This window comes from Arachis ipaensis, chromosome B3, assembly GCF_059453495.1.
Source record: "Arachis ipaensis isolate K30076 ecotype BB chromosome B3, ASM5945349v1, whole genome shotgun sequence".
NCBI lineage: Eukaryota > Viridiplantae > Streptophyta > Magnoliopsida > Fabales > Fabaceae > Arachis > Arachis ipaensis.
The window spans coordinates 16,133,875-16,146,674 of NC_142438.1; the positions used below are offsets into that span (position 1 = coordinate 16,133,875).

Sequence of the window (12,800 nt, forward strand, 5' to 3'; positions counted from 1 at the left end):
CCTCTAGCTAGCTCTATAATCTGAAAGCCTCCGTTCATAATTTGACTTCATCGTCAATGACTACCATTATCGGCATAACATGTGCATTTAACTCATTCCTTGGGAAAAAGGTTTTAGATGTTTTAACTAGACTAATATACAAAATTATCTTTAAAGTTTTATTCTAATAAACAAATCAGTTTTCAGTTCATTTTTTAGTAGAGTAATTATTTAATCTCCAAGAATTTTAAAAGCAAATATTTTAGTCTCCAAAAAAATTAATATACAGATTAATTTTAACATTTTTTCTGTCAAACATAACAGTTTTTCATAAAAAAAAGTAAAATAAAATTGTTATTATCATTATTATTAATTACATAATAATACTATACCATAATTTTTTATGTTTTTTGGACAAAAATAATAATAAATTTATTCATTAAATTTATATATATATATAGTCACTCAATAATAATAATAATAATAATAATAATAATAATAATAATAATAATAATAATAAAAAAAAAATTATTAGAAATTATGCTACAAAAAATTCAAGGTTGAAACCATTTGGTATTTTTGTATTTAACATAATCAAAAGATGTCTTATTTTAAAAAATATATTTGTATTAACAAAATATTTTAATTTAGATTTTAAAGCATTATTATTTACCTTACTTGTTTCTAATGAAAATAGTGTATTAATATGCTAGTATCATCGTCCACATACACAAAGCTAAGTTAATAATAATAAAGGTTGACATATAGTAAAAGTAAAACAGACGGAGACTATTATGTCTAACAGAAAAAAATGTTGGGAATTGATCTGTGTATTAATTTTTTTAGGAACTAAAATGTCCGCTTTTAAAATTTTTGGGACTGACTTGGGTAATTACTCTGCAAAAAATAAATTGGGGACTGATTTGTTTGCAGAAGTAAAACCTTGGAGATTGATCTGTGTATTAATTTTTCTTAGAGATTAAAATGTCCCTTTTAAAATCCTTGACTGATTTGGGTAATTACTCATACTTTAATTAGTACACTCTAAAAGATTTAGAGCCTGTTTAGAAAGTAGCAAAAGTTACTTTTTTTTTTAACTTTTGGATTGTGAAAAGTTATTGTTCATACCTGGCCCAAAATATAAGTCAAGTCCAAAAGCAGAGAAAGTCCAAATCACAGCTGCCGTAACCGACCTCTTCACAGGTCAGACTGAAGCGCTGCATGGTAATCCCTTCACTCCCAAAGGAGTTATAACTAACCACTAATATCTCTCACCCACTTCTAGAGGAGGGATCTCAACAACCCTAAGATAAAGGAACCGTTATCCACCACCAGAAGTGGAACTACTCCAACGGTGGTTATTGGCTCATCCTCTATAAATACACCGATACTCTTCAGGTATACTTAAGTTCCAATATCCTAAAACATGCTAAGACCTTTGCTGACTTAAGCATCGGAGTATTTTGCAGGTACCACCTCCCACCTTCTCACAAACAACTCGGACGACGGCTATTGGACGTCAGCTAAGTCGAAATCCGCTCTATTAAGGATTTGGGCCTCACATATAAACCCAAAGGTAATTTAGTTTCAGGTAACCCTTGGAATAGTTATATTACGAGTGTTTGGTATTATTTTTTAGAAATGTTTTTAACTTCTCGAAAAGTTAATTGAGAGCTTTTGAAGAAGTAGAAAAATATGACTTCTTCCTTCGCAAAAGTTATTTTATCACTCCCATTAAAAAAATTTGACTTCAAAATAAAAGAGACCATTGGTGCTAATTCATTCTTGGCTGCGAAAAATATTTTCTGTTTCTGCTAGAAATATTGGCTCCTCACCACTATTTTTACGCAAGATTTCATCTACTAGAAGTATTTTTCTTCCACCACCATTTTCACACAATGTTCCATATGAAGCATCTGTTGCATATGTTCTTTCCAGAAATTTTTTTACCGTTCTACCACTTTACTTTTATTATTAAATTTGTATTATTTAACATTGTGGTATAAAATCTCAGTGATGAAATTATGTAAAATTAACATTCAATATTAAAAAATATTTGTTATCATTGTTATTTTAATATTCATTCTCTTTATATAACAAAAAATTGTATTTTTTGAGTCTTTTATCTAAACGCTACAACTTTAAAGTAAGTACTTATATAACTAAAAATTCAAAAACAAAATAATTTATTTATAAGCTGTTATTAATAAAAGGCCTGATATTCTAGGCGCCTTTTTCAAACGAGCTTATTTAAGAAGTTTATCCAAACTGGCCTTAGTTTTAAATAAAATTATTTTTTACCTATCTTTTACATGATCTTCAAAAATTTATTTACATTAATAATATTAAAACACCAAGAATTTAAATGTTTATAAACACTAATTTTAATGGTGTTAATCTTTAAATTGGTCTTTAAAATTATACTAGCGTCTTAATTTGGTCCTCAAAGTTTTAATTTACTCAATTTAATCCTCCAACTTAACATCCGTAGCTCATGTTAGATTGACAACTATTACATTAGATATTCTAACAACTATCTGATGTGGTAATAGAAACTATTTATCTTTATTTGTTTCACTAAGAAATCTTTAAAATTCTTCAGTGAAATTATGATTAGGATTTTAATGTTTTATTGGGAGCAAACTAAGGCAAAAATAATTTTTAATTGTCACTTTACATAGCCATTAGAAAGTCTAATGGGGTAGTTGTCAGTTCATTTAAATACGCTGTTAATAATTTTATGACAAAATTAAGACCAGAGACTAACGTGAACCACAAATGCTAAGTTAAAGAATTAAATTAAGCAAATCGAAACTTTGAAAATTAGATTAAGGCACGAATATATTCAATGACTAATATGCTTTTTGATTAAATTAAATTCAAGAATGAAAATTAAGAGTTAAATATTAACATGAAAACTATACTTGAAATTTAAGAATAATAAAATAAATATTTTGTTAAGAGGTGATTTTATAAGCCAGTTTAAATAGGTTTATAAGTAATTTTTTAACTTTTAATTTATGAAAAGTTATAGCATTAATGTTTGGTATAATTTTTAAAATTAACTTATTACTTGCTAAAAAATTATTTAAAAATGCTTACGAAAAAAAAAAGTGACTTCTCCTATAATAATTTTTTTATCATTTTTTTTAAAATAAGTACTTTTGTGAATAAAACATTAACTACAAAATAATTTATCTATAAGCCACTTTTAATATAAATTCTTATGTTTTAAGTATCTTTTTTAAAAGAATTTAATTAAATTGTTTATCCAAACTTATCTATAAAACACTTATGACAAATAAAAAAAGATATATTTTTTATTAAAGGGAAGAATAAAAATTTTAACATTTTAATGACATAAAACGCTTGTCTTCAAAATTTAGGCGGAACAAAAACTGTTGATCTGGCCGATAATTTAGGCAAGAAAAAAATAACACTAATTTGCGTGTAAAATCTAGAGATGATTCCGTGTATGAAAACGGGACCAATGGCAAGGAGGTATGTGGAGAGGAGGAAGTGGGCTGGCATAAGGTGTTGAAGAAAGAAAAATTTAAACTGGGCCACAATTTAACAATGAAGGCCCAAGGTTTCAATCAAATCTGTTCTGGGTTGGGTGGCTACCAACAGCCCAAACCTCAGATTTCACAAGGATCCAGGGAGCAGGAAGTCTGGGTCGGGCATGCGACAACCCAGTAGCATGCACCATTGTCTACCCATACGCCAGTGACGAGAAGGCCCTCCATCAGGAAACGCCCGCGTCCGGCATCCTTGCAGAACTCACCGATTGGAAGCGCAGCGGGGGATGCTCTGGTCCTTGAGGGTCCAGCCGTGATTCAGCCAGAGAAGAGAGTAGCGCCGCCGCTGGTTCCTGTGAGTGGGGCTCGAGAGTTTGGTGTTGCATCAATGTTTGAAAAGGAGGGGGTGCAAGGAGGTACGGAGAGCGATGTGCCGTTACTGATCTCGTCGATTGTGGCTCGGGATAAATATGCATCATCAATGAAGCAGAAAGCAGTAGTGCATGGAGGCCCGAGTTGTTCCGTTCCAGGGGACAAGTCTTCTACTGAGGTTGGTGGTGCAAGTTAATTTCACCTTTTTCTTGATATTCTCTTATCAGTTTTATTTAATGGATAGTTTAAATATCTTAGTTTAGAATATTAGAGCTGTTTCTAATAAGTTAGCCCGGATAAATTGTAAGGAGCTTGTTAGAAAATTTAGGCCTGTTTTTTTAATTGTGGTTGAGACCCATTCTCCCTTTCAATTTAAAACTGTTCTGGTAAAGACTCGGTTACTATCCTTTGGGTATAGAAGAAGCAGTTCGGCATAAGGGTGGTATCTGGTTCTTTTCTTCAATGCAAGGTACTTGCTGCAAATTAATTAATGCTTGCGATCAGTGTGTCACAATCGAAGTTCATCTTGAAAATGTGGTTTGGAAGTGTAGTAGTATCTATGGTAGTCCTCAACATAATACTAGATGTCTTCTTTGGGGTTACCTGGTAGCTCAGTCTTCGTCTTTTTAAGGGCCTTGGATTATCCTCGGTGATTTTAATGAGGTTTTTTTCTCTCATGAAACTAAGGATTGTCATTTTTCGAGTAGACGTACTGATCAGTTTGCCAATTCTTTAGGGAATAGTGCTCTGTTTGACTTGAAGACTATTAGAAGACGTTTTCTTGGTACAGAAAGGTGAAAAATAATACTGAGGTGGCGAAAAGGCTTCACCGGTTTGAAAAAAAATACTTTAAGGCTCAGGGTCCGGATAGTTTCCAAGCTTACTTCTTCAAAAAATACTGGGAGATTATTAGTTCGGATGTTTGAAATATGGTTAGGAAAGCTTTTTCTGGGGGTACTATTGATTTAAGGATGATGGAGACTCTTTGGTTCTAATTCCAAAGGTGGATTCACCAGTATCGATGAAAAAATTTAAACCTATTAGTTTTTGTAATGTGGTCTACAAGGTCATTACTAAAGTTCTAGTCTACAGACTCTGGCCTTAGCTTAGGGATATTGTGGACCCTCTCCAACGGGGTTTATTCCTAGAAAGGGAGCACTGGACAACATTATTATAACGCAAGAGGTTCTTCATTTCATGAAAATGACTAAGTCGAAGAAAGGAACTCTGCATTTAAGATTGATTTAGAGAAAGCGTATGACAAAGTTGGTTGGAGGTTTCTAAAGCAGACCCTCATGAAATTCGATTTTTCTATTTCGACAGTCAAGCTGATTATGAGATATGTCACTTCATCCTCTTTGTCTATTCTCTAAAATGGCGATAAATTAGACAGTTTTACTCCTTGACGGGGTCTTCAGTAAGAAGATTCTACGTCATCATATCTTTTCATGTTGTATATGGAGAGACTGTTCTGCTTGATTAACCATCAAGTTGTTATGGGGAGGTGGAAGCCGGTTGCTGTTTCTGGAGAGATTCGAGAATTTCCCATTTAATGGTCGCCGATGATTTGCTTTTCTTCTATAAAGCGGAGAAATGACAAGTTCAAAATATTATGGCAGCATTGGAGAGCTTCTGTAAAACTTCTGGGATGAAGATTAATGTGGAGAAGTTTAAAGCGTTGTGTTCCTATAATATTTCAGTGACTAAAACAATTTTTTACTAGGGTGTCCTCCATTCATTTCATCCAGAATTTGGGCAAATACCTCGAGATTAGTCTTAGTCATTCTCGGTTGACTCGAGTATCTTTTAATGAGGTTCTAGATAAGATCCGAGGACGGCTAGCCAGCTAAAAAGGGCGTTTACTCAACAGGACGGGAAGGCTCTGTTTGATCAATTCGGTTGTGGCGACTATTCCTACTTACCGCATGCAAGTCTCTCTTTTCCAAAGGGATAATAAATTCTATAACATCTATGATGAGAAATTTTCTCTAGAAAAGTCAAGCCAATGGTTAGGGACTAAATCTTGCTAGCTGGAAGGTGTTGGTCACTCCAAAGAAGTTTGGTGGTCTGGGAATACGGAATCCATTTTGTGCTAATGTTTCTCTTCTTGGGAAGTTAGTTTGACAACTCTTCCATCATCCCCACAAGCTTTGGGTTCAACTGTTGGCAACTAAAAACCATTTTTCTCTGGGTGACACTTTTAGCCGTTCTACGCATAACGGATCTTATGTTTGCAGAAGTCTATGTAAAATTTGGAATATTTTGAAGGATGGTTTTGATTGGTGTATTGGGATTTAGACTAGAATTTTCGGTTCTCTAAATGGAGGAAAGAGGGACAGCTATGTAATGAGATTAATTATGTTCACATTTCTGATTCAGATCTCTAGATTTTAGATCTATGGTCAGTTGGGGAGTAGCACCTTGAGAAGGTTATTCTTCGATTCACCAGGTTTTGCATGAAAGTATTCTCTTCTACAATCCGAATGTGCAAGCGGGTTCAGTGGTAGGCTGGATTTGATTTGGTGGGACGACTAAGGTTTATGATCCCTGTAATGGCTACTTCTGGTTCTATGTGAAGATGTTTGTATGGGAGGAGAGAGGGAATTGGCTTTGGCTTTGGCATCAGTTTGTTCCGAAAAAGATCAAATTCTTGGCTTGACTTTGTCTGTTAGAGCCACTATCCACTGTTGTTTTTCGTCTCAAGAGAGACCTTTCACCTACAGATAGTTGCTCCAATTGCTTGACTTGCCAGGCAACAGTTTTTCACTGTATTCAGGATTGTCCGAAAGCTCGGTTTATTTGGCAGACTCTAGAGATTTTTAGTCATCCTCTGGATTTGATGAATTGGTTCTTGTCCTATAGCAAAGAGCATCTTTTTAAATTTTTTTCCGGTCTGTGGTGAATTTAGAGAGTTAGGAACAATGAGATTTTTAACTATCATGAGCCCTGACCTCCTTTTAAAATGGCAAAGCCTTTGAGAAAGAGTTTCGGAATGTCTTCAAATTACAACGAGTTTATATTCCTTATATGATTTGTTGCTCTTGGGTTCCTCATTTGATGGGTACTTTTAAGATCAATTGTGATGCTAGTTACTCTGCTTCTGGGGATCAAATTGATTTTTTCTGTGTTAACAGAGACTTGAACGAAAATTGACGACGAGACTATTTGAAAACAATAGAGAGCTACAATATTCTTCAAGGAGAGTTGTTTGCTATTTAGAGGGAATTTCTTTTAGTCTGGAACTTGGGGTAAAGAGATGTGATTTACAAAATGGATTGTCTGAAGGCTTTCATTCTTGTTAACAATTCTCATGATAATACCGGTTGTGTAGATCCTTTGGTGCTTAAAGTCAGAGATATCATGACTTGGAAGTGACGTATTGATTTTCGCTTGATCCTGCGATATGCAAACATAGTAGTGAACATCATGTCAAAAACGACGTTGAAATTGCATTTTTTTCCAGTGCCTTAAAATGAGTTTGAGATGCGTATTTAGAGAGATCGTCATGTGTCTTCTTAGTCTCTTAGAATTTTATTTTCCTTTTTATTTGGTTGTTTTAAATTTTTAATCACAAAAAAAAAAAGCATCTGATAACAAATTGCATAACATAAACATCAAGAAGATATAAAAGTGAAGAAAAAAATTAGGCATAAAAAAAATTATTTTTCAATATATCATGATTGAAATTCGGCACTTTGGTAATTTCGGTCCTAAAACTACTGCTAACTTAGTTTTAGTCCTCTGTTTGAATTCAATTATTCAAAACCTAACCTCGATCATCACTTTAATCTTTGAAACCTAGGGACAAAAAGATAAACATACGCACAATCCCAAAAAAGAAAGTGGGTTAAAGACATGGTGGCCGACCACACAGATATATATATATATATATATATATATATATATATATATATATATATATATATATATATATATATATATATGAGCTAGTTAGATAAAAATGTTAAAAATATTTTTTTTAAAGATGTTTTTTAATAATTAAAATTTAACACATATAATTAATTAAATTGTATTATTTTTATTAAAATTAGACCGAAAATAAATCATTTTAGTCAAAAAATTAATAAATTAAATTTTAAATTGGTCTAAATTAATATTTTTTTATAAAAATAATTAACTAAAATATCCCTATATATATATTAATTTTAAAAATTCTAAATCCTAATCCTATGATAACAGAGAAGAAAATGATTAGAATTTAGAATTTTTAAAATTAATATATATAATAAGAGTATTTTAGTCATTTTTTATAATAAGGATATTGTAGTTATTTTTTATAAAAATAATATTAACTTAGACTGGTTCAAAATTTTATTCACCATTTTTCGATTAAATTAATTTATCTGGCCTAATTTTGACAAAAAATAATACGATTTAATCAATTATATGTGTTAAATTTTAATTATTAAAAAACATCTTTAAAAAAAGATGTTTTAGACGTCGTTATCAGAGTGGCTTCCTCTATATATATATATATATATAATTTGTTGTACACACTTGCATAGTTGGGTGAAATAATGAAAAGATAATTAAATTGAGTTAGTCGAGTAGATAGTTCATTAATCTATTTAAATAAATATTTAAAGTTAAAACCTCATTTTATTTATGTAATAATTTATTAGTCAACAATAAATTTTAAATAAATATCAAATTTGTAATATATTGGTCTTTAATTTTTGGATTAAAAAATAAATGGGAAACAAAAAAATAATAATGGAAGTAATAATACTAAAAAAGTCTAAACTAAACTTCACAATACCCACAATTTTTGTTGCTTTTAAACAATGTTCAAATATATATATTCAAAGAGATGAAATACGTACTCAAAGTTCAATTCATTGCCTGCACGAAGACTATAGAGTTTGAAAATTATGTTTATTTTCGGCCATATATATTCTCCACTATCCACCCATTGCTTCCATTTCTGAAAGTTCCAGTTAAGTGTGGTTTAAATGTACACCACAAAAGACCCCCCAAAGCGGCGGGATTAAAATATTGAATATCAATTCTCAACTTTCAAAATTTTGTTGGATAAATTTGATTATGAAAGATATAGGTGTAAAATGCTTTAGAATGGTATTGAGACAAGGGTATAATTTTTTTATAATTTGCAAAAAAAAAAATAATTATTTTAATCTTTATTTGTAATAAAATAAAAATTCATATACAGTATTTTTTTAATAAAATTAATAATTAAAAATCATTAAATAATAATTTATTTTTTTTACTGTGTACAACGTGTACTTAGTTGTAATCTCCAGACCAAGCATAAAGAGTTAAAGACTTGCTCATTACTTCCTTATATTATTGGTGTTAGCAGCCGTCGATCTAAACTATGAACTGCCAATAAAATCACGCCACGTCAAACACCATGATGCCCACTTAGAAAAATTCGTACATGCATCTAAAAAAATTTCTTTAGCCACAATAATTAGATTCAAACGGTTGCTACAGGTTTTGACCAGCCAACGCATCATTGACAAAATATTCAGCACCGATCTATGACTGGAAAAAATCAACGAATTTACAAAAAAGCAAATCAATATAACTTTATTTTCTTCCTATTTATTATTTTTTTTAAAAAAAATAATCTAGAAATGTCGACCCTCAAGATTGAAGACCTTATAATATACTTATAAATAAAAAGCCGCATTCTCTTACCATAACAAATCACTGAACATTCTTCTTATTCAGTTCTCTTCAGCAAATTAACATTTAAAAAAAATTATATCAAAAGAATTTGTATGTTGTGATATACAGAGAATAATAATGGCAGAAACTGAGATTCCTGAATATTTTCTTTGCCCAATTTCCCTTGAGATGATGAAGGAGCCTGTGACTGCGGTAACAGGCATCACATACGAAAGAGAAAGCATTGAGCAATGGCTGCGGAAGGCGAAAGAGTGCGTTTGCCCCGTGACGAAGCAGCCATTGCCGCGAAGCTCGCAATATTTGACCCCAAATCACACTTTAAGGAGACTGATTCAGGCATGGAGTGAAGCAACTAATGCAGCTAGAGGCCACGGTGCTGATCATCAACAGATTCCAAATCCGCAGTTGGAGAAGGTGCAAGTTGAGAAGCTAGTGAAGGATCTTAAGGTTCCTCATAGGAATCAAAGAGCGCTGAAGAAGTTGCATGGTTTTGCCATGGAAAGTGAGAGGACTAGAACTTGCATGGCTGAAGCTGGTGTTGCTAATGCCATGGTTATGTTCATTAACCAGCGTTTCCAACAAGGTAATTAATTCAATAATTAAATATTATTTTACTATTCATATTTTCTTAATAATTAGATATGTATTTTTTTTTATTTTGTTAATTAAAAATAATTTAAATACATAAATTAATTAATAACAATTATATTTTTATACTATGTAAAAAGTGTTTAGTGTAATCCATGTAGTTAATGTTTGAATGAAGATAGAATTGACTGTGGTCAATATACACTACTTAATTTTGTACAAAATTATTCATATATAATGTTCATAGTTTATTGTTAAAAAGGCACATTTATTAGTAATATTATAAAATCATATCATGCGTATTAGCAGAAAGTATATATAAATAATAAAAATGTTTGATAATAAAAAATGATTAGGCAAAAACAATCAATGCTTGCTTTACCGTATAAATAATTATATTTTGCACCGCTTCTTTAAAAGCTGGTTATATGTTAGCCAAAAAAATTGATAAACTTTATCTTAGCTTGATCTTGATTAACTAGGATTCAACAAGCTAATATAAGTCACCTCCATTTAATTTCATGATTTGCAATAAGAGTTTGTGCAAAACTTATCTTACCATATAGCATATAGCAATAAGTATATATAAGAAATTAATATTTAAATAATTAATATTAGTTAATTTTTTATAATTTTTTTACATTTTTATTTTTAAAAAATTTAAGATTTAAAATTAAAATTTAAGATATATAATTTAAGATTTTAAATTTAAAAAATTTGGTTAATGTTGATGGGAAAAAATTCACTTCTTAATCAAACTCATAGTACAATTGTTTGCGTATGATAAGTTAGGGTTAGAATTTAGAAAGGATGTCTAGCTAGCATTTACTTATTGAAAATGTTTAGTAATAAAAAAAATTAATTAAAAATAGTTATAATTTGTGATAATTAATAAATATTAAATAAGATAAATTCGGACTGTTTTTTATTTTTTTGTCTTTCTAGTATTACCGACTATTCTACGATACTAAGTTGTTCTTTGATTACAAAAATACAAGTGTATAATACAAAAGTTGAAATTATTTTAGGTAAGAGTAAGACAATGTGCCTAGAAGAAGCTCTAAGAATTCTTCATCTTACCTGGAATATACCATCAAGGACCAACATGAAGGCTCTTGTTGGAGAAAACTTGGACTTCATCAACTCTTTGACTTGGATTTTGGACCTTAACGTGCACAAAAACAACGTTAAGATAGTAAACGAAGCAATGCCTTTATTGAAGTTGACAATTCAAAACACAAATTCAACCATCTTAGGGAACTTGAACTTCCAATTCTTCAAGGGAATGGTGAGAGTATTGGGAAAAAGAACAATATCTCAACAAGCCCTAAAATCCACCTTGCAAATCCTCATAGAAACATGCCCTTTGGGTAGGAATCGAAAGAGCATTGTCGAGTCGGGTGCAGTTTCAGACCTAATCGAACTTGAACTCGAAAAACCGGAGAAAAACATTTCCGAACTTATATTCAACCTTCTAGCACATCTATGTTCATGTGCTGAAGGTAGAGAAATGTTTCTTAAACATGCCGCGGCAATAGCAATGGTTTCTAAAAGGATTCTTAGGGTTTCTTCCGCGACGGACGACCGGGCAATCCATATTTTATCGGTGATCGGAAAATATTCGGGATCAAAGGAGGTTGTTCTTGAGATGCTTAGGGTTGGTGCAGTGTCCAAGCTTTGCATGGTGATTCAAGCAGATTGTGCATCTTATTTGAAAGAGAAAGCAAGAGGTATACTTAGGTTGCATTCCAAAGTTTGGAGTGATTCACCTTGCATACAACTCTACTTATTAACTAGGTACCAAAGATAGTTATTATTGATTCTTTCAATAATTAGTATTATTACTATATATATATTTTTTTACCGAAGATATAAAGACTCGAATTCACGATCTCTTAAATAAGTATGAAAAGATTATGTCATTTAAGATATAATTTATTAGCTATTGTTACTATTTTTTTATCAAAGATATGAGACTCGAACCTGTAATCTCTTAATTGAATATGGGGAGACTATATCATTTGAGTTATAACTCATTGGCTAGCTATTGTTACTATTATTAATCAACAACAATCTTAATGCATGTATCAATTATTATTGGGTTAATTACTCCTTCCATAGTCTATATGTAAAAACAGCAATACTAAAAGGATAATATGTAAACTTACTTTATATAACATAATATCTATAATTTTATATACATAACATTTATAATTATATATTTATTATATTTAAATTATATAATTATTCTAATAATAATTAATTAATTTTAAATAAAATAATTTTAAATTAATTAAATTGATTTTTTATTTTTTTTCAAATATTATTGTTAAAAATAAATATTATATTTATTAGATGCATGTATTTAGACGTCATGAAAATATAAGTGTCCTTTTTTAGATGTATTTAAATTTAATTAATTTAAAAATGCCTAAAAAAATAACACGTATTTACGCTCCAAATTGTTTAGCTAGCGAGATTACTTTGATTTTGATATACTCATGGCAAAGGGTAATTCCCTTCTAATTGTATCCCACTTTTAATTTGTTCATATATAATGTTGTGTGTTGACAAGTCAATAATTTGAAGAGAATGATAACATTTTTTCCGGGAAAAAATTTCTGTTCTATTTATATTCTATTCCCTGTTCCAACATACATTATTCGCAGT

The 12,800-nt window shown here is 30.7% G+C and overlaps 1 protein-coding gene across 1 annotated transcript; it reads left to right on the plus strand.

The window, feature by feature from the left end:
• The first annotated feature begins 9,565 nt into the window (after positions 1-9,565).
• Positions 9,566-12,064, plus strand: LOC107634219 (E3 ubiquitin-protein ligase PUB23-like). Its single transcript, XM_021118280.2, has 2 exons — positions 9,566-10,125; positions 11,159-12,064. Exons 1-2 carry the CDS (start codon positions 9,660-9,662, stop codon positions 11,938-11,940), a joined length of 1,248 nt encoding a protein of 415 aa, XP_020973939.1. The 5' UTR covers positions 9,566-9,659; the 3' UTR covers positions 11,941-12,064.
• Positions 12,065-12,800: the final 736 nt, after the last annotated feature.

Bases quoted from the DNA above. Each gene is read 5' to 3' on its own strand.
- LOC107634219 (XM_021118280.2), top strand. From the start codon at position 9,660: ATGGCAGAAACTGAGATTCCTGAATATTTTCTTTGCCCAATTTCCCTT. The intron at 10,126-11,158 runs GTAATTAATTCA...AAATTATTTTAG, and splicing joins TAACCAGCGTTTCCAACAAG to GTAAGAGTAAGACAATGTGC.